Below are 27,378 nucleotides of genomic sequence, written 5' to 3'. Positions count from 1 at the left end.
AGCCCCTTCTCTCATTTTAAAAGAAATTGTTACCATGCTGGAAAAGCAGAATAAGCCCGAGGCCCTGCCCTCCCAACTCACCTCGCTCCGAGGGCCGCAGCGCCCGGAGGCGCGCTGTCCAGCAGCACCCGCGCCCGCGCCGCGCGGGCGCGAGCCCCGGCGGCCCCGCGTGCCCCCGCGCCGCCTGCCGCCGCCGCCGCTCCGCAAGCAACAGCGCCCCCGCGCGCCGCTCGGCTCCCCCCGCCCGCTGCGCCGCGGCCGGCCGCCGCCTCCCCCCGGGAGCCGCTCCCCAGCAGCTGCCGGCGGCGCCGCGCGCAGGGCGTGTTCCCCGGGCTTTGGTCAAAACCTCAGGGGTAACAAAACGCGCTGCTCTGCAGCGGGGCAAAACGTCGGTGGGCGTAGGTCTGTCACAGGTCTTACAGGTGTCACAGGCTGGGAGGGAAAGAGGGAGCCGTGCGTATTTGCATCTTTTCAACCTATAGCCTCCTTATGTTTAGGTATACCGAGATTCAAGTCCAGGATCTGAATCCAAAGAAGGGACGTGAGCCTCTGCTCCTCCCTTCCCAGGCAAGCAGCTCGAACCCTGAGCCCACGGGCGCGCTGAGTGCTGGAGGATGAACCCGCAGTCCCCTGCAGTTTCGATGAAAAACTTCAGCCTAAACACAAAATACTTTTTTTAACAGAACTAACACATTTTCCTAATCAAAATATTTTCATACCAACGTTCCATCTCCCTAACCAAGCTCCGCTGAAAACCTGTCCAGCCAGCACAGAAAGAAAGCTTAATCAAAAGTCTTTTTAATGAATTCCTAAAAATGGCCGCAGATTGAAAGCTGCCAGCACAGTAAACTGTTAATTCTCAAGCTTTACCTTAGCAGGATCAGTTTTCAAAATAATAACCATCAGGAAAAGATCCTAAAATTCTTTCATTCAGAATTCCTAATTCAGTAGTAAGAAATTGATTCACGTCTTCTACAACTACACACGCACATCATTTCTGGAGGAGTCACTATGCAATACAGACACGTTTCAGCTCAGTGTCCTCAGAAAATAGGACCTAGGCAATCATGTTACAGGTGTGGCTACTGTCCATCCAACGTTCGTAATTTTTTATTTCATTGATGGTTCAATGATTTTGTTCATATAAAGTTATTTGAAAATGGGCTACTGGAGAAGGGAGGCCGTTATTAGCATGCTCATGATGTGCAATGCTGCAGCATCAGTTTATATTTTATAAGGCATCAAAGAAAGGCAGAAGACATTATAAATGCTTTCATTATAGGAAAATCTTCTACCAAGAGCCATGTTTTATTCTGTATCAGAAAACCTATTCAGCCATCAAGGTTTCTCTCTCTTATTTTACAGATTAAAGCCATTTGTAACCTTTCACGATATTAATGTGTTCATGTTTCCTTTTTTTTGTATGGCACATTCACCATAAAGAGTAATTTCTAGAAAACTGGTTTATTTTATTCCCAAGCTGACAAAACTGTTTCTCTTACAAGGCCCAAAGGAGTAGGAGCTCTGTTTTACCGCCATTTCCTACGCTGAGGCACTTCTATGTTGTTTGAGTTGATGTGTAAACTTTTGTCAGTGTTATCACTTGCTACAGAATCACTAACTAGTGTAAAAATGCTCTGCATTGAGCTAGCACATCATTCAGTATGCACCGCTAACATACACGCCCTCTACCGTCCTTAGGCCTTCTGCATGAAATCCACAGTGTGAATATACTTGCAGATGACTACAAAAAAATCCTTTTCAGGTTCCAAGCACAACATGTGGACAAAAACACATGCCTTTATGTCTGCATAAGCCCTCGTATGCCCAACTGTGTTGTACACCTCTAAGTCAAAACCCTGGACTGTGCCCTCACTTCAGACGCGCACAGGTCTGTAAGTCTGGCAATCCATCAGCTGAACGGGGACTACTTTCTTCTGGCTTTTTAGCATAGTTTGATCACATCGCTAAATGCTGAGACTAAGTCAGCAGAAGGTGTCCGATGCCCTCTGCTGTGCTAGTACGCTTTTCTATTATCCAAAGCTGACGTTCAGCTAACCTTCAACATCATACATACACACCTATAACACAAAGATGTCTATAGAACAGACACGAAGTATGTGAGATCTGCTTTGAAAAATGTACCATGCATCATTGCTCATTCTTATTAGACCAAGCTTCTCGCTCTTCTCCTCTATGTCCAGGGCACCTTATTTTGCACATTTCTTTCCATAGACACCTCTCCAAGTTTGTGTCACACAGTGCTTGTAACTTTACCAGGCCGGGGAGAGCACCGCAGCTCGCAATTCCCATAGCCATCCCTGCTCCAGCGAAGCAGAGAAGCTCCACAATGGCTTTTGTGTAAAGCTTGCACTGTTCTGGCTTTATTTGCACGCACGCAGGGGGTTCATCAGCTGACAAAGCTGGCAACACAGAGGATTGAATACATCTTGCTACCTTGACTGCACATCCACTGTATTCAGAATGTACAGAAAGGTACAGCCTGAGCATATTTATTATTGAAGATGACAAAGGTGAAAAGCTGGGTCAAATGTACCACGGCAAAGATTAGTTCTCTGCCTCATTATGTGGTTAAATGCTATTTATGAGATTACCAGACAGTCCATTAAGCAATCCAATTACCCAAGGTTTAAGAATGTGATACAAGAAGCTTTCCACCATGTCAGTGGTTTGAAAGGAGCCTTACCTGGAGGCTTAGAAAATGACTCCGTCTTGTGAGCAGTTATTTACGATTGGTACCTTACTTAAAAGTCTCAGAGAAGTCCCCCAAAACAACATGAATGGCCTTTTAGGCTTAGGAAAAGCCTCTTTCAGGACAAAAGTAAAAATGGAAGCTCACTTATTTTACTTTTTTATTCTACTTGTTCTATGGATGAATAGTTGTGAAAAACAGACTCAGCTTTCTGGATTCTGTCCCAAGATTCACATGCGTTCATGAAACAACAAAAAGTCAAACACAGCAAATTGCTCCAAACTCCAAGCAGGTCTCATGTTTATTGAAATATCTCAAGCTTAACAAACATGATGCACATGGCTGTTGCTGTGTCACATACCCTCACAACTGCTAAGTTAGCCACTTCAGATTCCTACAGAAACTTCCTTTCATCACAGCAAAGTGAAACAAATATGGCTGCTACAAAAACAAAGCAAACTTAGAGGTCCTGCTAGGAATCGCAACTGAAATACCATGAACCGCTTTTTCCTTTAACAAAGCCTGAGGATTCCCTGAGTCTGAATTAGGAATAAAAAACCCAACCAAACAAAACTCTAATTTATGGCTTATGCATCTTTTTGTGATTTTTTTTTAAATTTTTTTTACAAAAAAGTTTGCCTCAGTTTAAAATGCACTATTTTCTATGCCATGTAGAAAAGGCTTTTTATCCTGTTGGGATTACTGACAGAAATCTGGGTTGAATCCAACCATGGCACAGAAATTATCATCCGGACTGAGGCAACTGGCTCTGGAGATCGTTCATACCTCTACATTTGGCATGGAACTTTTGTACAATTCAGAGGAGCCAAAGTCCTCTGCATAGTCAATGGAAAGAGCAAGGCACTGATACTACAGACAATTACAGCTCCAAAGTCAGACCCCTGAAGCAGATGTGAATCCTCTCCCCCCATTAAATGGGGGCTTAGCCCCATTTTGAAGTGGCAACTGAGACAAATGGAAAGTGCCGTTAATACTGCCAGGCTTCAGCAGGGTGTTGCACAGTTGCTGAACACAATGGTGGCAAGCACCACATAAGCAGCTAAGAAGTAAACAGATCTTCAAAGCAGCAGATGATTAAGGGGAAATGTTCACACACATTAAGTCACTCAAGCTATAGAATTAATGCTTTGGCTCTTCCCTCACCAGTAGTATACTGGGGGAGTTTGCTCTCTAGTGGTCAGTGCAAAGAAAAATAAAACATGAGTGTGTTACATCATTCTCCTTGAAAGCCCTAACCTATTGACAAAGCTAACTGCAAGTGGTATTTCTTTTAACCGCTTCTCTTGTTCCAGGAATCTGCAAGGGCAAATAATGATCCTTATCCATAGCTGGTATGTGAAACACGAAAAGCTTCAGGGACACCATTAAATCAAGAAAAATGCAGCAACGAATCAGTCCCAAAATAGGAGATTTCAACTGACAGTGGTATCTTCTCTGGCTTCATGACAGTTCTTCTGGGCAATATTGAAAAAGAAAGTCATCTGATGTAGTCATCTTGTATGTGATGGCTAAAATAATAATGCAGCAAAAAGTCACTAAGTGCTTTTTAAAGTACCAGCACCAAATGGGTCACTGCAGTACAAGGAGTACTTCTGAAAGGTACTCAGAAATGGCAACGTACTGAGAAATGGCAGTGTTTTATGCACAGTGAAATACTTATTGTTTTAATTGTCAAGCACCTGAGGTGCTGAATGGACTAACTTGTCTTTCAGACATGTCACTAAATTTATATGCACTTGACATACTCCTTTTGTGCAAAGTCACACTGCTGGTTTTTGAGTACCATGTCACTCTGTGCAAAATCAGCAGGACACAATGAGGATTTCTGCAGGAGAGAGAAATAATACTGAGAAAAACAAACCAAATATGAATCCAATTCAGTAGTCATTGCTGGCATTTTAAAAATGCATCATAAATAAACAATGTAGCATTATTGCCAGAAAAGCATATGTTCTAAAAAGACAAATTCCTGGTGAACTAATACTCTGAAATACCATGCCGCCTTAGAGATACTTCCTAATCATGTTAATTATTTCATTATACATGCGGTAAGGTGCATCAAGACCCCAGATGAAATCTAAGTGTTCCCATTCTGGAATGTTTTTGTGGTAAACCAAGTTCGTGATCTGAGTGAGCAGCATAGCAACATCCTTCGGGTCTGCCAGCCAGTCCTGTCCACCAGTCCACACCGCGGTTGGTACAGTCATGTCTTTTATTTTGTAGAAAGGGGGAGTAGACTGAAGAGGTGGAAAGTGAAAACAAAAGCATTAGAAAGAACAAGTCTTCAGTGTGATACTACACTGTAGTGTAACATACTAGCAAATGCAAGAAAAATGTATCAGATTCTCATTTTCTTTTCCTCTCTTGGGCAGCTACAGATGGAGATGGAGTCCTAACTCAACAGAAAACATAACTCCAAGAGTCCTGCAATACCATAGCACACACAGCAGTAAAGATGTGGTTTGAGGAGCTTATATGATGGCAGGGCAGCACAAGTCTCAGAGAATGCATCCCATTCAAGTTATTTCTAAACCCTAATCAAATACTAAAAGTGATTGATTGCTACTCTGAAAGTATGATACTGCAATCTTTCCCAGTCACTAAAGTGACACGGGCCAAAATCTTTTCAGTATTGCACACAGCAATTTAGAAACAAACATGCATGGAGATTAAACAGTCTGAAGATAAGCAATACACATGAATTGACAGTCTATGCCTTATTGTGAGAAGTGCAGTGGGGTCTCATGATCTAGGCAGGCAGGACCACCCTCAAGAAAGTGTGCCATCACAACTTTGTACCCAGGCGTGGGCTCCGTACTGAGTTAGGACTACCTCAGAGCTCTGTATTCGTCTTTTTTTTTAAAAGGCAGATCTCCAGTTGGTTACTGGGCAACACTAGTGGCTCTTTAGCATGCAGCATAAACACAACACCCAGAGAAGCGCCCAAGGACTTTTTTTTGTGACACTCAAGAATTATAACATATCCATAAAAGATGTCTACCTGGTTGTAGTGAGCCATATTTGCAGCCTTGCTTCCCCAGTCATAAGCTTTGAGTTCTCCAGTCTTCACAGCCTAGAAATAAACAAATATTCACACATACAAAGAACTGCAACACTTCTATTGCAGGAATAAAAAAGTATAGGTCATCTGGAGAACTGGCAAAGGCAACTGACACAAGAAACAGTTAAATGCCAAGTATTAACAAGGACAAGTGTCACTGCTTTGCCAGTGTCGCAGGAGTAGGAAACATTAACATTCAATACCATTAGACTTTGTCCCTTAAGATTTCACACTCTTTCACAGCAATGGTAGGAAAGATTAAGGAAAAGAGTTTAATGTATCCAAAGTCAGGATGTGGCAGCTCCATGCTTACTTCTGAAATATTTACCTTGCTGTCAAAGGTTTATGAACACAGCATGGAGCTTTCTTAGAAAGTCTACTCTGTATGATTTACCACCTGTTATTTTTCAGAAACAGAAGTCTATATAGCAGGGATCTGGAAAAAAAAGAAGTCTTCACAGATTTCTTTCCAAGCCAACACTTGAACAGCTATGTACAACAGAACGTATCGCTTCTGAATAGATGACCAAGTTCAGTTACAAGATCACAAGTAGCACTGACCACTGCTTCCATGGCAAATATCTTCTCGTATTTGTCAGCCTGCTGAGCAAGCTTCAGGCACAATAGCACACAGGCATGAAATCGTGCACTGAGGTGAAATTCAAAATACACTAATAAAATAGAAAATGAAGCCAAACAGAATAGAACAGAACAGAGATCCTGCTGCTTTTCACTGGCTAAAAATATAACTTGTAATCAAAACAGGGTTTGCTGAAAGGGGAGCAAATACTTGTTACAGCATCTCTGAGTTAAGTTATTCTGTTGTATTGTTTGTTGGGCTGAAGTACTTACAGTTAGCCTGTCTTCAAAGAAATAGGGGAGAGGGGTGAGCCACCATAGGTCAGTATCATCAATGCAGCTGCAGTGAACAGTTGCCATTCTGACAGCTGGCAGTTCCAGAATTTCACTTGAGCTATATTACGTATATATTTTGGCATTTTATTCCATTTAAGTATCAGAGACACCCATATTCTACAAACAAGCTAGAGTCATGGACATTTTAGATTCTGGAAACTCTACCTGGCTCCAGTGGATCATGTTTTGTACAGATGTGCCCGCAGGGCAGTGTGTCGAATACACATCCACTCGGCTCTGCAACAAGATAATTAATACAGTTTACTCCTCCCAGTGCAACAATGCAATCATTATTGCTTCTTGAATAACTAACAGAAAATTTTCCATTCCTCTTAGAACTGTTATAAACAAAAGTTAACTGGAGCCATATATACAGATGAGGTAAAAGGTTCAAATGTTTTGGGGATTACTTACAATTAACTGCAGAACTTTAAAGCTGAACTTTAAACCTGATAATGATATCCCTTAAGCATTTTTAATATATTCGGAATATCTTTTTAAAAGTGCTAGTATTGTAAGAATTGGGAGCACATTAACTAATATTTAGATGGACCTCCAGGGAAACCTTGCGTGACTTTACATCTGAACTACTAGCTGTCAGTCCAAAGTGATTCAGAACTTCATGCACTTTTGAGTTTAGAAGTACAAAATACCCAGGGGAAACTTAAATCCTGGCAGCAAAAACAAAAATTTTCCAGAAACTGGGTCAGAAACTGGGCCCAGAGAAAATAATTGCACACGTCCACCGAGAGACAAGAAAACTTCAACAGTTCTCTTGAAAATGGTTGAAAACTGTATCTTTATTCCTCACTTCCTTGCAAAAGGACTTAAATACTTGCACCACCATATTAATTCACTTCTCTTACCCACTTCCCCAACAGATCTAAAATAATGTATTTTAGCTTTCCAGTAACATTTAAAAGGTTAACTCTATCCATCCAAGCCGGGAAACTACATCTATACCAAGGAAAGATATTCATCCAAACTCAGTATGAAAGCAGCATTAGTTTTCTTCTAATTACATGTAAAGGACAATGAGTACAGTGATACACAGTCAATACTGCGTTAGAGTTCACAATAACTCAGCTATTAAAAGTCGCCAAAACATACCATATTCAAGTTTCTCTCATTAAAACCACACAGAAGAAAGAATATGTTGCCACAAAGGTCATCAAGTATTCTGTGGGTGCAAACATGGGTAGCAAGCCACTTCAGCAAATAATTCTGAGGGAGGAATTGTTTCTTTCCAAACATGTCCTGCAAAATAACAAGCACATAGGACAAACATGTAATTGCATAGAATGACCTGGGTTTAGTTTTTATAGTATAACATTCTTAAGGTAATTATTCCCATTTGCACGGGTGACAAGTGTGTCATATGAAAATGATTTATCTCCTTATCAACCTTGCTTACAGTCCAATGGGAAGGTCACGGGTTAGTGCTTCTGCTACAAATGATGCAGTCCACTACCCCCACAAAAAGTATGTGGGAACTGGGACCATCATTAAAGAATTCCAAATGTCACCTCAAATTCTAATCAGTTTTAAATTCAGTATCTTACAAGAGTACTACACAGCTTCTTGTCATCAAAATTGTTTAAGGCTAAAGTATTTTAACCTGCATCAGCTAATGTTAAGTGGCTTTGTACTTGCAACTTTGTCTCTTCAAACCATGTAAGAAAATCAAGTTGCATAAGCTGTGGTGGCCACTTCCTCTTGGTGAGTATTTTTAAAATGTCCAACGATTTGAAAATGGCACACGGATTTGAAAATGAGCACTTCCTCAAAAAGTGACACAGCTCTTTAAAGATATGCCTGACCCATGGTTTTGTGGCTGTTATGTACTTCTGCACTCCAATTTTTTTTTTTGCAAGTCACCATGAGACTCAAATTCCTCAGCACAACATGAACATCTGCACAAGGCACTGATCAGCTACTAGCCTCATTAGGCAAAGCTCATTACACCAGGAGCAGGAGACCACAACTGTTAGTATCACTTTTATATATCTGCCTTTGGAGGAGGGAACTAATAATGCAAACAGACATGCATTAAATGTGTACAAGGTACATTAGAGAAGGGTTTATCTCACAGAACAAACAGCTCTGTGTGGGAATCTCCACAGGTGGTGGAAAGAAAAGCAATGGTTAAAAATGACAGATAGCAGGGCATTCACAACGTCTGACTTCAGGCACTTACTGCAGCCTGCCAGTCTGCCTACATTCCCTTTGTTGTTACTGGGCAAAGGTAAACTCCTCCAGAGGATGATTCACAGCATCTAAATAAAGCTGCTGCTCTTAATCACCCTCTGAAAGATCCTCTTGTAATACTAAACAGTTAATTGTGAAACAAATCTGTTAAAGTTCATGACAATTCAAAAGTATTCTGTATAAAGCTATCATATGACTCTTCTAAAACAGACCAACTATTTAATTCATCATGTGATTTCTGTAGCGTAAATTCTAGAAACACGTAAATGGAAAACCATAGTTTTATTCCATCTATTAAGTTGTAATTGTAAAATACTACTTTAAACTGATGCAAATTGTCTCATTAGACAGCAGTAAAGCCAGAGAAGCCACTGCTTACTTCCATAGATTATTACGGAAAAACTGGCCCGGTATTCTTGTCAAACATGGCAATCTAATCACAGCTATTAACATTCTTTGCTATGCTGTTTTCAACTAGAAAGGGGGGACACCTCATTTGGCTTAAAACATTTACACTCAAATACAAACCTTGAGTAGCAGGTCAGGAAACACTCCGAATTTTGTCAGAGGGCTAGTGGCAAACTTGACCGTAGCTACTGGTGCCAAGGCAAAGAACATTTTGATTTTCTTAGCCAGCTGTGGCAAAGTCGAAAAAGCAATGAAAGCTGTAAATAATATGAGAATAATTAACAAATCTCACTGACACAAGTTAGATGAAAATTTTACCTGGCAGTGACTCTATAAAATCTAAGATATGTTGAGTGTGAACAAGTATTTTTAGATTAATAGTTTGACTGTTGTCTCTAGGATCAGTTTAGATATTTTAAATTTATCTAGTTACTATGGAACACAAATTAAATGAGGCTAATCAGAAGGATTTGTTTTCTTCTGAAAAACAAGTTCATGCTAACAAACCCAACACTCTTCCAGCTCTTTCTACCTGCAGGTCTAAAAGCACCTGGGCCAGGCTTACATACAGCAAACTATTCTGGAAATGGGAATCTTTATTCTACATGTCTGATGATTCTAATTTTATGATGCATAGTTCATCAATTTATTTTAATAGAAACTGTACTGGTGGCTGCCTGTGACTTCAATTTATCATTTCAACAGCTTCCCACTTTAAGTAAACACAGAAGTTAAGTTTTTTCTTTTTCATGTTGATGAATATTCCAGGAAGCAGCTAAAACCCAGAAGCAGTAGATTTCAAAAGCCCTATTTTTATATCTTTAAACCACATATGTGGAACTTGAGATCATTTCAAACACAATATATTATAACAAATGCATCTGTTCACATACCCATTGTGGTGCCCTGTGAATGGCCAACATAAAATACTTGTTCCTGGCCAGTCTTCTTCAAAATAAAGTCCACTGAGGCTGGAATGTCATACTTAGCCATTTCATCAAAGCTACAAAGCAAAGATAAAAAGTCAGTTGTGTACGTAAAGTTATCAGTGTGGAACAGCTGCACAGAGCTTTACTGCACTGCAGACCCATTGTCTGGACATAAAGAAAAGCTTCCTTTGGATGAAGCAGAACACTGGTGATTGAGTCTTCACACCAAGCACCGGCAAACACAATTAGTGTTCCACTAACCACGTATGAAGGCTGTCTCAGGAAGCTATACTGACCATAAAACTCCCCTTTACTGCCCCTACATATGTGACAGCACACGTAACCAGAAAAAAAATATCTTGTACATTTACAATGTGACTAAACCGAGATGATGGGCAAAGAGTGGAAGAGAAGCCTGCTCCCAAACAGGATATGTAGTTTCTCTAGTTTCTCTAGCAAGACTAGGATACCTGAAAACCCAGAATTCTTCTTGCTTCACTGTGAAGTGTGTATGTTTCCTGGACCAGGTGTTCCCTCTGCTGTTTCCCAGCCATACATCATAGCCAGCGTCTGCCAGCATAAAGCCGAGGCTGTTGTAATCCAAGTTTGTGATCCAGTTGCTGGCATCTGCAAGCAAGCCATGCTGCAGAAACACAGCAGGCCTTGGACCTGAAAAATAAAGCATTTATCATAGCTTCCTGTTCATCTGGAAGTGAACGCCTAAGAATAATTCAAGTGACTTATTGAAAGTCTGCTTTAGATTTGCACTTTGAGTATGTAAACTACTTGACTTAATCTACTAAGATTAGCAATTTGTGTAATATTCATAGTGCCATGAAATCATGTGTTTACACAAAAAGCTACCTTTTATCATTAAGAATTTTAAACTAGCAACTTGTTAGTTTCCTAACTAGAGCAAAAGACTCCTTGAAGTTCAAAACAGACAGCAAATGTGCAATAAGCAAACATGAGAAAAGCAGGAGCTACAAGAAAAATACAGGTAGCCTTTACAACTGTTTCAAGCTCACAAATACTGAGCAAAGTGGCCCAAACACAGAGACAGCTGAACTACTTATGACCCTTGCCTTGCCCCTAAACCTGGGGAAGACATTCCCATATATATGCTACTGAGATCTTTGTTTTCCAGTTAAGACAATGCCAAACTAGGGTGCTGAGCTGTGGAAATCTCTGCAACTGGTACTGATGTTATCTCTATGCAACTCTCTTCCATTACCAAAGCTGTGGCAGAACCTGAAGAGCAGTACATGTAGCCAACAAGGGAATCTATGTTTCAAAGGACTTTCTCCCCTTGACTTAAGTAGTTAAAAGAACCACAGTCAAGACCCAGGTGGTATTTAGGAAGCCTCTCTCCTGAATTCCCCACCCTGAAAAGGCAAATGACACCTTTATGTGGAATACAGATTAAAAAAATTGAAGGTTCCTGTTTCTACACAAAGAAAATAAACTAACATATAATCCTTTAGGAGGAACATGACTTTCAGAAAATCCAAAGACCTGTCTCTGGATCTCGCAGTAGCACAGGTGTTTTGAGGCTTTTTTCTGCTTTAAACCTGATAACATGGTAACTTTATCTCAATGCCAGAGATTACTCAGGAATTTACCTCCTCCAATGACGCATCATTCTACTACAATACTAACTCACGCAATACTTCCTCCATTGATAATTTAGACTTGGATCGTTCAGCAGAAACAGCCAAATCACAACTGTTTCAGTCACATACACACTCCAGGTCATGTCCATAAATCCTTGCTGCGAGTTCTAAAATCCAATTAGCAATATTCCTCCCTCCTGGCAACCTTTATATCTGTGACAAGGAACCTTTTCAGTGCCTGCTTTTCCCATTTTGTTAAAAAAACGTGTTGTGGCAAACTGTCCCTGCAACCAGAACAAATCTCCAGCAGTGCCAAACTGGCACTGGAGACAGTACAGTTCAAAGCACCTGTTTGCTGCAGTAATATACTTCACTGCCTTACGAACAGTGTGCAGGATTTTCAAGCCTAACATTAAATTTGTTTTCAGTCATGTTCACTTTTAGCTTTGATACCTTCTTCCCTTTTACTAAACGCAGATCAACCAACTTCTGATTTTTTGAAGAACAGGCTCTCCTCAAGCTGCTACTTGCATGTTTCATAACATAGGAAGAGGAAAACTGTTTAACTGCTTTAATGCTTTAATTCTCTTCTCTTACTAGCCTCCAATTTCTGCCAGTTCCTTTTTCACTTTACCAAACAGCCACCAGATCTGCACATGAATTGCACAATCACATGACAAACTGACTTGGACAATAATAATTTTGTATCACCTCTGATCTTAAAAACACCAGAGGGGGAATAAGAAAGGCAGGTCCTTACATTACCCTTTCTGCTATAAAACATTTTGTTCTCTTCACTGCATGCCCACGAAGTTGAAGACAGACTTATTTCCATGCCCTTCTTACCCACGCTATGCAGTTGTTTTAGATTTTTAGTTAATACTAAAACCAAACATCATTGATGTTTTGCTTTTAGGTTCTCTGGACATGTTCCCTTTTTTTTTTTTAGCTGAAGAACTGTAGGCTTTGTTCCAAAACATCATGTGATACATAATTCCAAGGGATCCTATTCACATTATGCAGGTATTGCAAAAGAAGAATTATGACACATATATGCTAAGTGAGCAGTAACACATCATTGGTATCTTTCTGAGAAAAGATACCAAGTCTATAAAAACTTAAGATCAACATGAACTTTGAAATCTTCATTCTTCTAGGAGATCATACTTCCCCAAGTGTGCTCAGTAATCCTTGTTTTTAAAATTAAGGCACTTTGCAAAACATGAACTTGGGGTCGAGGGTGTGGCAAGGGGAATGTGGAGAATTCCCACAGGTCAGGAAACTTCTGTTTGCTTATGTCATCGATGAAAGATTCGACAAAATCAACAGGTACAAAGGCAGCCTGTCTTTTTCCTGTGGGCTTCTCTGAAATTCTTAAGCACAAAGACACCTGCCAGGTTTGACTGGCCTGCACTGATCTTTACACACCCACCTTGTGAGAGACAGCGGACAGCACAAACATCCTAACTCATACAAAACCAACAGATAATGTCAGGAAGACTGCTGCTTGGCCTTTGGCAGAGGAGAGGGTTTTTCCACGGGTCTTGTTCACACCCAAGGCTATAGGACAATCAATGATTTCTTTTGTGAGCTCCATGTTTTTACGTCTCATCCTAGGTTTTTCCAGTCCAAAGAGTTCTGAGGCAGTCCTTAGAATGCGTACAGTTTCTATGTAAACAGGCTGCTGTTGTATGCATGCAATTGTCTGTGGGACCTTTTATAAGGGGTGCTGACAAAACTGGTATCAAATTCAGCTGCTGCTCTTCAAATACGCTGCTAATTCCACACGCAGTGTACACGGATAGCAAGTCAAAGACTACGTGTCTCTCCTCTTCCACATACATTTGTCTCATTTTTAAAGCATCCCATCATTCAGTCCTTGCAAAAACCTTTGCCCATATCACTCCCTTAAGTTTCAGCTGACATTCCCCCTATCCATCCTCTCCCCCACCTCCTCACCTGTACACCCCCTGCATCCCTTCCATGGTTTTACACCAGCTTTCACAGTAGTTCTTACAGCCTGTAACAGTGCTCTGGTGGCACATGCCAATGCTCCTCCCAGTCCCCCATCAAATCACATCCATAAAACAACCTGGTCGGGGCTGACTGTTGTGAACTACCTGTTACATATCCTAATTTGCAATATATTTTTAAATGTATTGTACTCAAGATGTTCTGAAGGGATTTTATCTTATTATATTGTTTTACCTATTTAAGCAGCTGTGTAAAATGTGACACCCCAGTAGTATGTAGTATTGGTCTGGCTTGTACCTTACTGCAAAGGGAGCTTTAGAGAGGTTAAAACTAACAAATGAATTCTTATTTTATGCCGAAATGAGGCAAAAATTATTTTGTGAACATTCTAGTGGGAAGTCTTGCAGTTTAGTTACATTTCACCAAAAGAGACGTGTGAACTGCCCCTACTTCTGAAAATGGTCAGGCATTTTTAACAAACTTCTTCGTTATAAAGAAGCATTTTTAAAAATAGGGTTTGAAATAACACAACAATGTTACAATCAATCTCTTTTCAAGAGACTTTTTTACTCCAAAAAACCCAACAAATCTCAACCCTTATTTTCCACTTCCTAGAAAATCCAGGCCCTCTCAGCCCCTCAAAAAATCAAACAACAATGAAGGGCTTGTATTAATGTCACAAAAAGGCAATGCCAGGAAAATACAGCTTTCTAACTCCTTCTCCCTTCCTTTACTCAAGTCACTCCACATGTACCTAATCAATTTTGGCCATAACATTCACCAATAAAACATTCTAACTGCATAGGTCATATAGTCTTTAATCTTTCTCTGGATTATTACAGGAGCAAAAGTTTTATAAATCGAAGAGAGCTTTTTCATGACTTCCCATTTTTCCAAGCAGAGATAAATCTTACCTTTGCTCCTCTCACGGCCTTTTCTTCCATAAGGAATTCTGTTAACAGAAAGGATATACCCATCTTCTGTTGTCACTTCGTACTCCTCACTAGGGTATCCCCTGAAGGTAATAATTTGACTCTGAAGAAAGAAAAGAAACCAGCTTGGAGTAAGACTGCCAGCTTCCTCAGTTCATTAACATGTGCAAAGTACTCTGGGTTCCTCCCAAAGATGGCGATGTGAAATTAAAGGATGTGGTAGGAATGTGCCACACCACCCGCCTATTCGATGCAGACAGGTTTTCTTATAAGACTTATCCCAGTACGGAGTCAGGAACCAGCCAGAGCACAAACCTTATCCCAGGAATTTGGGAGGACTCCCTAGCCTGTCCCCATCCACTGTCACACTAGTTACTCACATGCTGCTTACAGTGAGAAAGGAGATGGCAGTGTTGAAAAGGAGATGGCAAAACACCAAGACACAGATTTGGCAGACAAACATTGAAACTGTCTGCTCTCAAGGAAAGCAGTATCTTCCACTAACAAACAAGCGAGGACAGCAAAAAGGCACTGGCACCACAGTGGCATATGGAAGAAGAAAAGGGGGGAAGAGTTCACCTCTCCTGAAGGGAAAGGCTTCTTTAAAAGCACTTCAGATTTGTATCTGAGCTTTATGCCAAATTCTCCGTTATACAGAGGATACAATCATGTTTAGGCAATGTGCTGAAATGAACCACAAAGACAGCAGCTTTAAAACACTAAGGTCTCACTCCTCACACGTGTGAGCTGCTGACGTTGCCACCTCAGCTCATAGGTTCATGTCCCATTTCTTACTCACCTTTCTCCTCAAACCTTGTCTGTTGCAGAGCTTTTAAGTGACTTTGCTGACAAGCCGAACAAGAAAATAATAATAAACCCCCCACGCTTGTTCAACACTATGATTTCATTAATAGGTTTATCTCCCGTCTCTTATGTCTCAGGCTTTATGTTATTTTCATTTGATGCAACTCCATTAGGACAGAGAACTTGCTATTAAATTGGGTTTACAACACCGACGGTGCCTTGAGAAAATGTAAGAAATGGAAGACATGATTGGAATTCTACTCTTAGGCTGCTGGGCAAAGAAGAGAAGGGGCATTTAATTAAACATGCTATTTATTTTAAATATATCTTTAATCACCTACAGTGACATTAACACTCCAAAATTATTTTAAGGCTAAATTCAATTCAAATGCTATTCGCCCTAGACTAAATGACTATTTTCAGTCCTCGAAATGATACATAGATGACACTGACAGCTCAAGCACTTCTTTTCTTACAGACCTTAAGCATTTCTAGCTTGAAGTATCTTTTCGCACATATGAGAAAATAGCACAGTTTAGATAGGGCAGAGGAAAGAGCAACCAATATCAGTTACTAACAGCAAATATTTTCTGGAGTTGGCTATTGCAGTAGAAGGAGAATAAAGTTAAGAGATTAAATGCCACATGGGGAGAAAAGCACACAGGAGCATCGTGCTAGCAGCACAAGTGTGCTTCACAAACATGTGCTTTTCTAGCAGTGAAGAGGGTCCCGACTCTAGCAAAAACCACAGGCCTGGATCAGAAAATACGGGAGAGAAGCGTCAGCCACAGGCAACAGGGGGCCGAGAAGGGCCTGGAAGGAGGTGAAGAGAAAGCCGCCGTGTAAGCGGAGGGTGCAGGAGCCGCAGGCTGGCCGCTGACCAGTGGCTGAAGCCTCCCGGGGCTTTCGCCGCGGCTGCCGAGGGCGGGAGGCAGCAGGCTTGCGCCCGTCGGGCCGCGAAGGGGCCGCCCGCAGCCCCCTCTGCTCCCCTCCTCGCCCCGTTACAACCCCGCGGCCGCAGCCGGTGACAGTCCCGGGCGCTCCTCCCTCACCGCCGCGCCACTCACGATGTTCATGTTCGTTTCGGGGTCCACATTTCTCCTCCCTCTGGCGAACGCGCCCGAGCCGGCGATGCTCTGCAGCAGGAAAGCGGCGACCACCAGGCCCCGCATCCTGGCCCTGCGGGAAGGAGGCGGGAGGCCCCCGCTCGCCGCGGCGAAGCAGCACCGGGCGCTGAGGCGGCAGCGAGCGGGCCCCGCCGAGCCCCGCCTGCCGCCTCCGCCGGCCGCGGCACCGGCACGGGACCGCGTGACAGGGGCGGGGGCGGCCGCCCGGCTGACAGGGCGAGAGCGGGGCGGCCGCGGTCCTGCCGGCCGCGGGGAGGCAGCCGCGGGCCGGAGGCGTTGTCCAGCCCCGAGGGGCTGAACGAGGGCGGCCGGCTCCGCCGCCGGGCGCTGCCGGGCCGGGCGCCCGGGCGTGTCCCGCACCCTTTCGCGCCTCCCCCTGCGGGTGGCTGGGGCCCGGCGGAGCCACCCGGCGGCCGGACCGCCCGCCCTCCGCGGAGAGCTGCCGCCGCGCCGCGCCCGCCCTGCGCCCCCGCCCGCCGCTCCCCGGGCGGATGAGCGCAGCGCGGCGCGGCGGGAGGAGGGCGCTGGGCCGGCGGCGCCGCTCAGGCCACGCGGCGCGGCCTATCGGCGGCGGCGGGGCCCGCCCGGCCCACCTCGCCGGGCCCCGCGGGCGGGAGCCCGCCCGGGGGCGGTGGCCGCCGAGCCCCGCGCGGCCCCCGGCCGCGGGCCGCTGTTGCCTCTCCCTGCCGCCGGCCCCCCCTCGCCCGGCGGCGGCCCGGGGGTGCGCGGCCTTGGGCTGCCTGAGGCGGCGTGAATCAGCGCTTCTCAAGTAATACTTGTGTGGATCTCCCCCGCCCTCCCGGCTCCATTTTCAGACATCCTTCAGCCCCGAGAAGGGCGCCCATGATTTTTGCTCCCCAGCCCTCCGCGTCTTCTGCATCTGCTCCTCCTCGGAAGTCTCCAGAGTCCTCAGGGTGCCGCCCTGCGGGGCTGTGTTTCATTTTCGGCCCTGGTCCCGCCGCGGAGCCCGCAGCAGCCTCCAGGGGAAAGCGGCAGCAAGGAGCGGGTGAAGCCTCGCCCGCCGCGGCCTCTCCCCGGCGCCGGAGCCCGGCCGGGGGCCGCCTCCCCCGGCTGCCGAACGGCTGCGCCTCGGGGCCAGCCCGGCCTTCCTAAGGACTGTGAAGCGTTGTCAGCAATCGCTGTTACTCTTGCACAAAGAGAGCATCTGTCCACCGTTTTTGAGCATAGTCTAAATATATAAAGTCTAATACAGGTGGGCTTAAGTTTCATGCAGGCACACGGCTCCAGCAGGGTTATCATCCGCTTCCTGCAAACCTGTTTATCTTCATGTTCTGAGTCAACTGGTCGGCACTGTATTCCACACCTATCATTTCCCAGAGAAGCGTGTCTGTGGTCAGGGGATGTGTGACCAGGCTTGCAAAAACTTGGACCAAATTCAATCCTATAATATAACTATTCAGGTTACTACAGCCATAGTAATATCTTCAGAGTAATACAGAAAACTGATATAAAATACACAGTGGTAAGCAGGAATGTGTCAAGAGAAGTGTTTCTGTTTTTTTGTTTAGAAAGCATTAAGGTTTTAATCGAAAAATAATTGAAGTTTTCATAGCATCCCCTTGTTTTGATACATGGACACATCACTCAATATAAGTGACACTACGCAACCCTTTGCATTCCTGGATACCATTTCTTAGGGTCGTTTGGTTTTAAAGAACTTGGGTAGCAAAAATATTGCTCAGTGATTCACTGGGGTTTTCTGTCAAATTAATTACAAGGTACCCTTCCCCCCTAGGGGAAAACCCAAGTTATAAAATGCCACAACGGCTGCTGCCAAACACAGTAATTATATGCTAAACTAGGCTAAATTGAAACCAGAATAAAATAGGATATTTAAAGTGATCCTGTCATTTACTATGGTATAGTTCATTTACAATATTTTAATAATTAAAACTGCATTTCAGGCAATTGTTTGGCTGGGCTAATGCTACCAGGGGAGAATTCTTTGTCAGCAGGTACCCATTTCAGCTCCAAGGAAATGTACAGATATGAGTTTTCTGCCTAAAATGTGTAGATATTTTTGAAGCCATTCCCTGTTCTGGTGTATGTACAGAACACTCAAGTAAACAAAGTCTTTGTATTAAATATGAATGCAGTTGTTGTTTCCAGCCCATTTCTGCACAAGTGTTTTCCAAGAAGCTCTTGCATTTGCTGCTGTGCAATGCAGCTCTCCCTGATCGCAGTCAGCCCAGCTGCAGCTTTCCCCGAAGTGAATGCAGCAGGCCTGTAGAAGTATTTCTGACTTTTCCTGTGCTGTGCCAAGCGAGTAACAAAGATGGCTGCAGAAAGGCATTGCGTAACTGCTCTCTTACTTTCACTTACTCTATTTTAAGCACTTCCCTGCAGTTATTTTATTCAAGAGGCATTTGTGTCAAACCAAAACATGTAGATGCAACTAAATTTGTAAAAATATGGATACTAGGGCAAATTTTTGCATTCCACAAGGAAAATTCCTGCATTTTCCCATATATGTCAAGCTAGGTACCAAGTAATGTACCAAGGAAAACAGACACCCAGGACAGAAGCAGAGACAAGAAACCCATAGATACTTAGCAGCGTAGTAAATCACTAGTGTCCACATTTGATTTGGGGCTTGCAGAAACCTTTTAAATACATTTTTTCTACAACTACCTGCAACCTTTGTTTTCCATAAAACACATGAATCTGTGTAGATGCCCTAATCCTTTTTCCTTCCCAATTCACTACCTCTTTTCACCACTTATGAAATACCTGATTGCTAGAAGGTTGCATGCTACTCAGAGTAGTATCTGTACTAACCTTTGTCTTGAGCTCTGAAACACCAGCTCCAACAAACCCACACACACACAAAAAAAAATCACCTCAATGAGACACAAGAGGTGTCTGTGTTACTAAGGCTCTCCAACTTCTTGTAGAAACCCGAAGTTCTCATATGTAAGACTGGTTTTGTTTTGTTTTGTTTTGTTTTGTTTTTAAAAGAAGGGGAAAGGGAAAGAAAGGAAAGGGAAAGGGAAAAGGAAAGAAAGGAAGGGAAAAGAAGGGAAAGAAGGGAAAGGCAAAGGACGGCCTTGCCCTGAAGAGTTACTGCCTACTGGGAATTCACTCCACGCAGGCTGAAATTCCCTGAACTGCCAGGAGCCTTCCCTGAGAGAGTGCTTCCCCAGCAGCTTGCGGGCTGCCCCGGCCTCCCCCCGGACAGCCCAAGGGTCACTGGAGCCGGCCGGACAGAGCCACAACCTGGCCAAACCCGGAGGATGAGTGCAGCTTACCACCAGATCCAGAGGTTTGCTCCGCCCAACGTAGATGCTTCCGACAGACTTGTGAGGGTGGGGATACGGACTGTTCATACCACAGAAGATAAACTCCAGAAAAGCCAGAACATAGAATTCTTGAAAACATACAAATTGGCAGTCAGAGATCATATAAATGTATAAATAAAACCATGGAATACTGTCAATTCTTGTCTGTAATTGCAGAGATTGGACATGATGGCAGCAGCAGCACTTCTGAGGTGATAATGAGGTTTGATATAAATGACTTTCTGGCTTGTTAGGACAGAGGGACAACCTTGTGCATCCTCCACTAAAAACCTCACAAAACGAGCAGAGCTGACACTGTCATATATCAGAAACAATGAGAAGCCTTGTGAGGCACCCTTATATACATTTTTATTTGCTTACTCCTACAAAATGGGGGGTGAGCCTCAAATTCTACAGATATTAATTATGAAAGGACATCAGACAGTATCTAATTAAACATACTTCTTAACAATATGCTTTCACGTTCTAAAATGGAATGGATTCGAGAACAGAGAGGTTCTGTGATGTTACTTAATAGATCTTGTTTATGGGTAAAGAGGAAGCAAATCTTATCTAGATAGGTAAAGACAAGAATTTTTTTGTTAGTATAATGAAAATCTTAGTCTAATGCAAGAATTATCGTTAGTCTAGATCTAATTATTACAAGAAGAGAAAGAATAATAATGCAGTTAAAGTACTTACTTACAGAAAAAGTCACAATAATGGTAATATTATGGTTAAAATTGTTATACGCACACACGCGCATGGGCACTTCTTAGTTTCTGTTCCTTCCTCTAGAGATTGTTCCTCTGGGCATTCAGACCAGTAGCTTCAGGCTGCTGGAGGGAGTAACACCAACAGGCATCAGCCACTGGTGTCCTTTCTGGGGAGAAACATGATGCTAATGGTGGTGGTTTCTTATTCCTCTCCCCAACATCCACTTTGGGTCATTTTTATACATTTGCTAACATGCTTTTACACCTTTTTCTTCACTGGTCTGCAGCTTCAGGTTACATCTCAATTTACTATATATAGTGCTATTTACATGTGTTAGATACTATTTCTTTGATCTCTTTGTTACCCCTAAAAATCCATTTTATCAAGCCAGGTTTGCATTTTTTTTTTAAACTAAGCATCAGTGAGTTGTTTTTATCCATAGGTGCTCCAGTACCCAACCTGTGCCCCATCTCTTTGTTAATGTGCAGCCCTGCAACCTGGCATTGCTGTTGCTAGCAACAGGCCATAAGCTTTGCACTGAGTTTGCATGGCCTCGGGACCAAGACTTGCCAGGCCTGCTCTGTTTGAGCTTGTCCTGACTTGCCTGCAGCTTTGTTTTGCTTGGCACAACTGTGACAGCAATTTCTTGAGTTGACTGTCTGTCTCTAATTTGTTTTACTTTCGTTTATGCTTGCAGAGTACAACTGCAGTTTTATGTAGAGAGCAGCCACAAACAGTTGTTCTAGGTGGGATGAGATATTTAGTACTCTCACACAAAGATGTAGCACAGAGAAATACAGGCCTGGTACAACAGCAGAGACCTTGCAACGTGGAGACGCAGGATGAAGGAGAACAGGCAGGGGCAATAAGATGTTGCACGAGTGTTCTGTGGATGGCACAATACCAATAAAACAGGAGCCTAAAGCATGGTGCAAAGTTCTGCAAAGATACATCAGCAGAGGCAGGAGGGGGAAATGACCCTACCCTAGCCTGTGCATGATTACCAGGTCAGCCTATATTAGCCTGAAATATTCTTATCATAGATGCCTCTGGATTTGAACAAAGTAAACGCTGGGAGCTGTTACCACATTCTTCACAACAAAATGTAATGCATGGCACAGAGCCAGGCTGAAAAAAGCAGGTTAGTGACTCTGAAGTTTCTATTCCCCTGCTGGCGGCTGTTCCAGCTTCTTTGGCAGATTCAGACATAAACTGAAGTTTCACTTTCTGGTTCCCATTAAATGACTCACCAACCACGTGAGGGCTGGAGCGCATAAAAGGGAAGTCATAACAACAGTGAGCAGCACTCCTTTGGCTTTGAAGCTACCTTAAGACAAGTGAGCAGAGAAGCAAAACCATGAGGTAAGCAAGCAACCCGGTCTCTTAAAGATGCTTTTTTGCTGTGCCGTGGGAAAACAATGCTTATTATTTACATAAATGTAAGTAGTGAGGGACTTGGGGGATCCAAACAGCAGAAAATATTTTAGAGAATATTTACTGGAAGAATCAAAATAAAATAAGGATGCTATTGAATACTGTAAGGTCATTGCTTCTCTGACAAGGGCCAGTCTCTGTGAACAGAACTGACAGTCAGAAAAACTGTGTGCATGCAGTTCAGGGATGAAATCCAGGCTGCATCCATAGCTAGTGCCCAGCCAAATGGGTGGCTGGCACTGATGCGTTTGAGAATTTACTTTCTGATCTCTACCACTGCAAGGACCAGCAAACAGGGCAGTGCAGGTTCTGGGCGGCAGCTTGGAGCGTAAGAGTGGGGGTAACATTTTCTGAAGACTGCCACGCATGCACAGAGGTGCGCACACACACTCAAATAGGGCAAAGCCAAGGTGTTTATGACAACTTTGGAAATTGCATTTACCAGTTATGTGTTGAACTAAGCTAAACTGTATTTAATCTGCGTTATAAACTCTCCACTGTTGTTTTCAGCCATGGACGTTGTCATGGTTCTCAGTTGAGGCAATAAAAAAACCCACACGTTTCATTTTGAATTGAATGGGACTACTGAAATGCTTCAAGCTATTCCTGCTGATTTGGGAGCCAATATCTGTTCTGTGGTATTCACGGCCAAAGGTTTCTAACAAGATAGTGATAATAACAGGAACTTACTCTCACTTCCCCTTCATCCCAGAAAAACTGTAATTACCTCACTTACAGTTTTCTAATTAGGAACAGTTGTTAATATCAAAAACAACAGTTAGGCAGAGGAGATTATTTGAGAAAGGCAAAGAAGTCTGTAAGACAAATTATGCATTAACAGCATTTAGAAATACTTTTTCTGACTGACGTTCTTCCAATATCTCTGTGCCACATGGTTTGGGTGGAAACACGTATTCAGTGTTGCTTTCCCCAGTATCCTTCCCACTGTCCCAGAACCTGTAAGAATTGCTTCCTGATTCCTCCTTGATTTGCCTCCTCATAATTTTCCAGTCTTTCCACTCCTTATTTTTTTACCCATAAGACATCTCCTCTCTTAGATGATTGTGCAGTTGAGCAGCAGCACACGTTTTACCACACAGGCTGTTAGACCCTCTAGGTTTTACAGGAGGGAGAGAAGGAACAAATGTTGAAAAATAGAGAGGGATAAAGGGGTATTAGGGACCAGGTGTGTGTAAACAGGGTCTAGTCAGTACGCGTGTGTGCATGTGTCTCGGGGTGAGGCACCTGGGTAGCGAGAGGATCTCTGACCGGCTACTGGGTGTCCAAAGCCAGCTTCTGGGGATCCATAGGGTTAGCGAGCGAGTGAGTGTGTGGTCTGTACCAGCAAGTGGAGTGGGGTTGCACCCCTGGGGGCCTGTGCACCCAAGTGCCAGCAGCTGGCGAGACTGGTGGGATCTAGGAGTCAGCTACTAGATATATCAGTATAATCATAGAATGCTTAAAAATAGTGCTATGATCTAACAAACAAGGATTTACAAATGCAGGAAATTCAGGATTAAATTTATAATCCAAACCGTAAAATATACAGAGGCATGGGAAAAGCACTATATATCACTTTCCCTATATTGTGGGGGAAGTTTTGTATTTGATTACCTCTTTTGCGTAGGCTTCAGCAATTGTTCCTGGCATAGGTAATATGTTCCTGAGGCCCAGAGGTGTGCCAGCTTTACCATAGAGACTAGCCCTCCTCTTTGACATCCAGACCACCAGCTCTGTTGCTATGTAAGAGGTGCCCTCATACGATGGCAAGGAAAATTAGTAAAATAACTATTCAGCTCTTTAGACCTATGGCTTCCCACAGCTTTGGCTTGTTTGAAGTACTGTTGACTAGTGGCACCAGGTGAGGTATTGCCTGCTTTTGAAGTACATTATGCCTGGTCTAAAAACAAGAGTAGGAAAAAGCAAATGGAGTATAAGTTTTTTTCTTTGATTTCTTCTAGTGCCATTTCCAAGAATTCCTTGAAGAGCTCCCTGCTGCAGCTAGAATGTCATTTTACATGGACTTTGCTGAAGCAAGATGTGGATCTCGATGACCTAGAGGAAACAATAGACAACCAGATCGAGTTTTTAATGATATCCAACACCACAAATTATAATCTACTATCCTATGTGTGCCACCTAAAGAATTCAAATGAGGAAGCCCTGAGAAATCTCCAAAAAGCTGAAGAAGAAGTTCAAAAAAATCATCCAGATGAAATTGCCAGGAGAAGTCTTGTTACCTGGGGGAACTATGCCTGGATATATTACCACATGGGGAGATACGAAGAAGCTCAAACTTATGTAAGCAAAGTGGAAAACAGCTGCAAAAAACTTTCAAATACTGCTCAATTGAAGATTCAGCTTCCAGAGATCTATGCTGAGCAAGGATGGGCATTATTAAAGTTTGGGGCAAAATACTACATGAGAGCAAAGAATTGCTTTGAAAATGCTCTGAAGGATGAACCCAAGAACCCAGAATTTAATGCCGGCTATGCAATAGCAATGTATCGTTTGGAAAGTTTTTCTGAGAGACAATGCGAAGATGTAGCCCTGTGCCTCGAGCCCCTGAAGCGTGCAGTGGAACTGAATCCAAAGGACACCTTCATTATGGCATTACTTGCATTAAAACTTCAGGACTTAAACCGAGTTGATGAAGGGGAGAAGTACATTGAAGAAGCAATGCAGAAAACCCCTGATCTTCCTTATTTCCTGCGATATGCTGCTAAATTTTACAGAAGGAAAGGAGAAGCAGACACGGCACTGAAGATTTTGAAAAAGGCCCTACTGGTGACACCAAAATCTGCCTTTTTGCATCACCAGCTAGGACTCTGCTACAGAGCAAAGCTGTTTCAATTGAAAAAGACTACAAGATATCCACCTCAACAGCAAGTGGAGGAACTCATCCGACTTTCAATTTTTCATTTTAAAACAGTGACTGACCAAAAGACAAAATTTTTTTCTGCCCATACTGACCTAGCAAACATGTATGCACAAGGAAGGAGGTATGAAGAAGCAGAAGAGACATTTCAGAAAGCGTTTCAGATAAATATTCTGTCCTGGAGTGATAAACAAGAACTCTACTACCATTATGGCAGTTTTCAGTATTTTCATAGGAAATCAGAATCTGAAGCCATTAAGTATTACATAGAAGGGCTGAAAATTGAAACAGAGTCTTATGCAAGAAATAAGTGCAGAAATGCTCTGAAGAAATTGTTGGAACGGAGAATTCAGGGAGGTTTAGGAGATGCAACAGATTTTGGTACACTTGGACTCTTTCACAATCTAAATGGTGAGAAACATGAAGCAATTGAGTGCTATGAGAAAGCCATTGCCTTGGATCCCGACAATGAAGAATATCTGAATGCATTATGTGAGCTACGACTTTCCATCTCAAACTAAAACTCACAAAAATCCTGCACACCGAAAAAAAACCCCAAACCCAAGTACATTTCAATAGACTCTCAAAACTTTTTTTTTTTTTTTTTTTGAAGGTTGAAGTTATAACCAGATGAAACATCTGGTGGCATCACTTTCTAGTGATAATGTAGAAACCGCAGATGATGATTGTTCATTTTTTTGTTCATTCACCAATAGAGAGCATACTTGGAAAGACTAAATAATAGCTAAGCTTTCTTAATCTTTGTTGCTAATGCTGGTATAAAGTTGTGTTTAAGTGGTGATCTGTAGAACACAGAACTTCTAAGCTGGAAATCAGATCTTACCTTCTACTGAGTAAAAGATAAGGGAATCATATTGTAGTATTTCACCTATCCACTTGAAAGGCATGCTTATATACAAATGCAATTTCTGGTGCTTTTTCAGCTATTTAAAAATGTCTTTTTTATTGTTATTTAGAAGAAACTCCTATTGAAGACTTGTTCAGTTTACTACCTGGTATGTTGTTTAACTATGAAATATAACCACTGTTTGGCTAGTTCACTGGAAAGCTTACAAAACATATATTATTGTTATGAACTATTAAAGAGCATTGTATCCATCAAGTGTTGCTTCTGGTATCTCTCTGCTGACCAATCCTCATGTTAGCAGATGAAGAAAAGGGAAATGGCCATTCAAAAAAGTAACAGGGATAAAGGTTTGGCAGGATATGAAAGGGTTAGGAGATACCACCTCATATATTTTCCCAAACTCTCAGCAAAGCTGTCTTCAGAGGTGCTGCACCAAAGAATTAAACTGTGCACAAAACAACATCTGTCTAGTTTACCCAAAACCACACCCTCAGGAACCACTACAGCAAGCATCTGGAGAGGAAGGAAAGGCAGTCTTTGAGATGCCAAAGAGATGGCTGCCTGCAGCCATGCTTGTGAAACAAGTCAGGGGTAGAAAACACACACAAGAAATATACTGAACTGGACGTGCAGGGCAGAGTGCAACGAGAGCAAAGAGTTGCACGAGCACCGGAGAACAGACCAGCAGAACGCAAGGGGCATGTGGGAAAAGGGGTGGTTGCCCAGTGCGCAAAGGCCGGTGCAGGGGGGCACGCGCCACAGTATATTATAATATACAGTGTATTTTAACATACCTTAATGTACCTAATGCTTTCTGAGATGAGACTTGTCTGACATTCAGCCCTGCGTCTTGTAATGCAGAGGCCTGCACAGTTTACGCTGCGTCTCTCGTGACTTTGTCGTACCTCCTGTCGCCTCTGGAGAGGCTAAAACAGAACAGACCGCATTGAAACCCAAATCCAACTGCAAAACCCATCTGAGAAAGGCTGATGAACCTGCCTCCCTTTCCCAACCATCCCCCGGTCCCAAAACTTTGGAAAGCCCTTACCTCCTTTCTTCAGGGAGCTCATTCTGCTCCTGGGCTTCTCTGGTGTCAGTGCTCTGCTGTTCCTTCAGTTGGTTGCAGCTTTTGAGCTGTCTAAGCTGTTTGGGTAGGTGTGCTTTGACATTTAGAGAAGCAGAGGTGTCTGTTTGAGGTAAGGGCTTCAGGACCAGTCAAGGTTCAGCAGCATATACGGTAGAAAGTACACTTGTATGCAGCTTTTTTTTTTTTTCAGGTCAGTAATTTTGTATTCGGTGTTCAGGGGTGGCAAGATGGTTTAATAGTATGTTTTTGGTTTTAATTCTAAAAGTGCTCTGTATTTTCCTGGACTTCCTGACTTTATTGAAGATGGAACCTTGTTTTTCTCACCAGTTTTGCTGCATACTGTGCAAACTGTTGACAGCATCTCTTACTAGGACTGATGGTGAGATGATC

The 27,378-nt window shown here is 42.9% G+C and overlaps 2 protein-coding genes across 2 annotated transcripts; one reads left to right on the top strand and one right to left on the bottom strand.

Moving 5' to 3' along the window:
- Positions 1-451: 451 nt before the first annotated feature.
- On the bottom strand, positions 452-16,864 carry LOC309588699 (putative lysosomal acid lipase/cholesteryl ester hydrolase). Its single transcript, XM_082308330.1, has 9 exons — positions 16,646-16,864; positions 14,757-14,877; positions 10,726-10,924; positions 10,220-10,329; positions 9,447-9,583; positions 7,821-7,967; positions 6,876-6,947; positions 5,736-5,807; positions 452-4,971 (listed from the first exon to the last, which is right to left on the bottom strand). The coding sequence occupies exons 1-9, from the start codon at positions 16,748-16,750 to the stop codon at positions 4,738-4,740; spliced, it is 1,197 nt and encodes a 398-aa protein (XP_082164456.1). The 5' UTR covers positions 16,751-16,864; the 3' UTR covers positions 452-4,737.
- Positions 16,865-21,981: 5,117 nt separating this feature from the next.
- Positions 21,982-26,133, top strand: LOC309589087 (interferon-induced protein with tetratricopeptide repeats 5-like). Its single transcript, XM_082308947.1, has 2 exons — positions 21,982-22,083; positions 24,117-26,133. Exons 1-2 carry the CDS (start codon positions 22,079-22,081, stop codon positions 25,552-25,554), a joined length of 1,443 nt encoding a protein of 480 aa, XP_082165073.1. The 5' UTR covers positions 21,982-22,078; the 3' UTR covers positions 25,555-26,133.
- The last annotated feature ends 1,245 nt before the right edge of the window (positions 26,134-27,378 follow it).

Source organism: Platalea leucorodia (genome assembly GCF_965183815.1).
Source record: "Platalea leucorodia genome assembly, chromosome: 4".
NCBI lineage: Eukaryota > Metazoa > Chordata > Aves > Pelecaniformes > Threskiornithidae > Platalea > Platalea leucorodia.
The sequence above is the reverse complement of the archived record's forward strand: the minus strand, read 5'-3'. Positions and strand labels throughout refer to the sequence as shown.

What these genes read in the sequence shown, in the direction of transcription:
- LOC309588699 (XM_082308330.1), bottom strand. Translation starts at nt 16,750, where the DNA reads ATGCGGGGCCTGGTGGTCGCCGCTTTCCTGCTGCAGAGCATCGCCGGC. An exon ending in ATGAGAGAAACTTGAATATG is followed by an intron (nt 6,948 to 7,820) that starts GTATGTTTTGGC and finishes ATCTTGTTGCAG; the next exon opens with AGCCGAGTGGATGTGTATTC. An exon ending in ATATGGCTCACTACAACCAG is followed by an intron (nt 4,972 to 5,735) that starts GTAGACATCTTT and finishes CCACCTCTTCAG; the next exon opens with TCTACTCCCCCTTTCTACAA.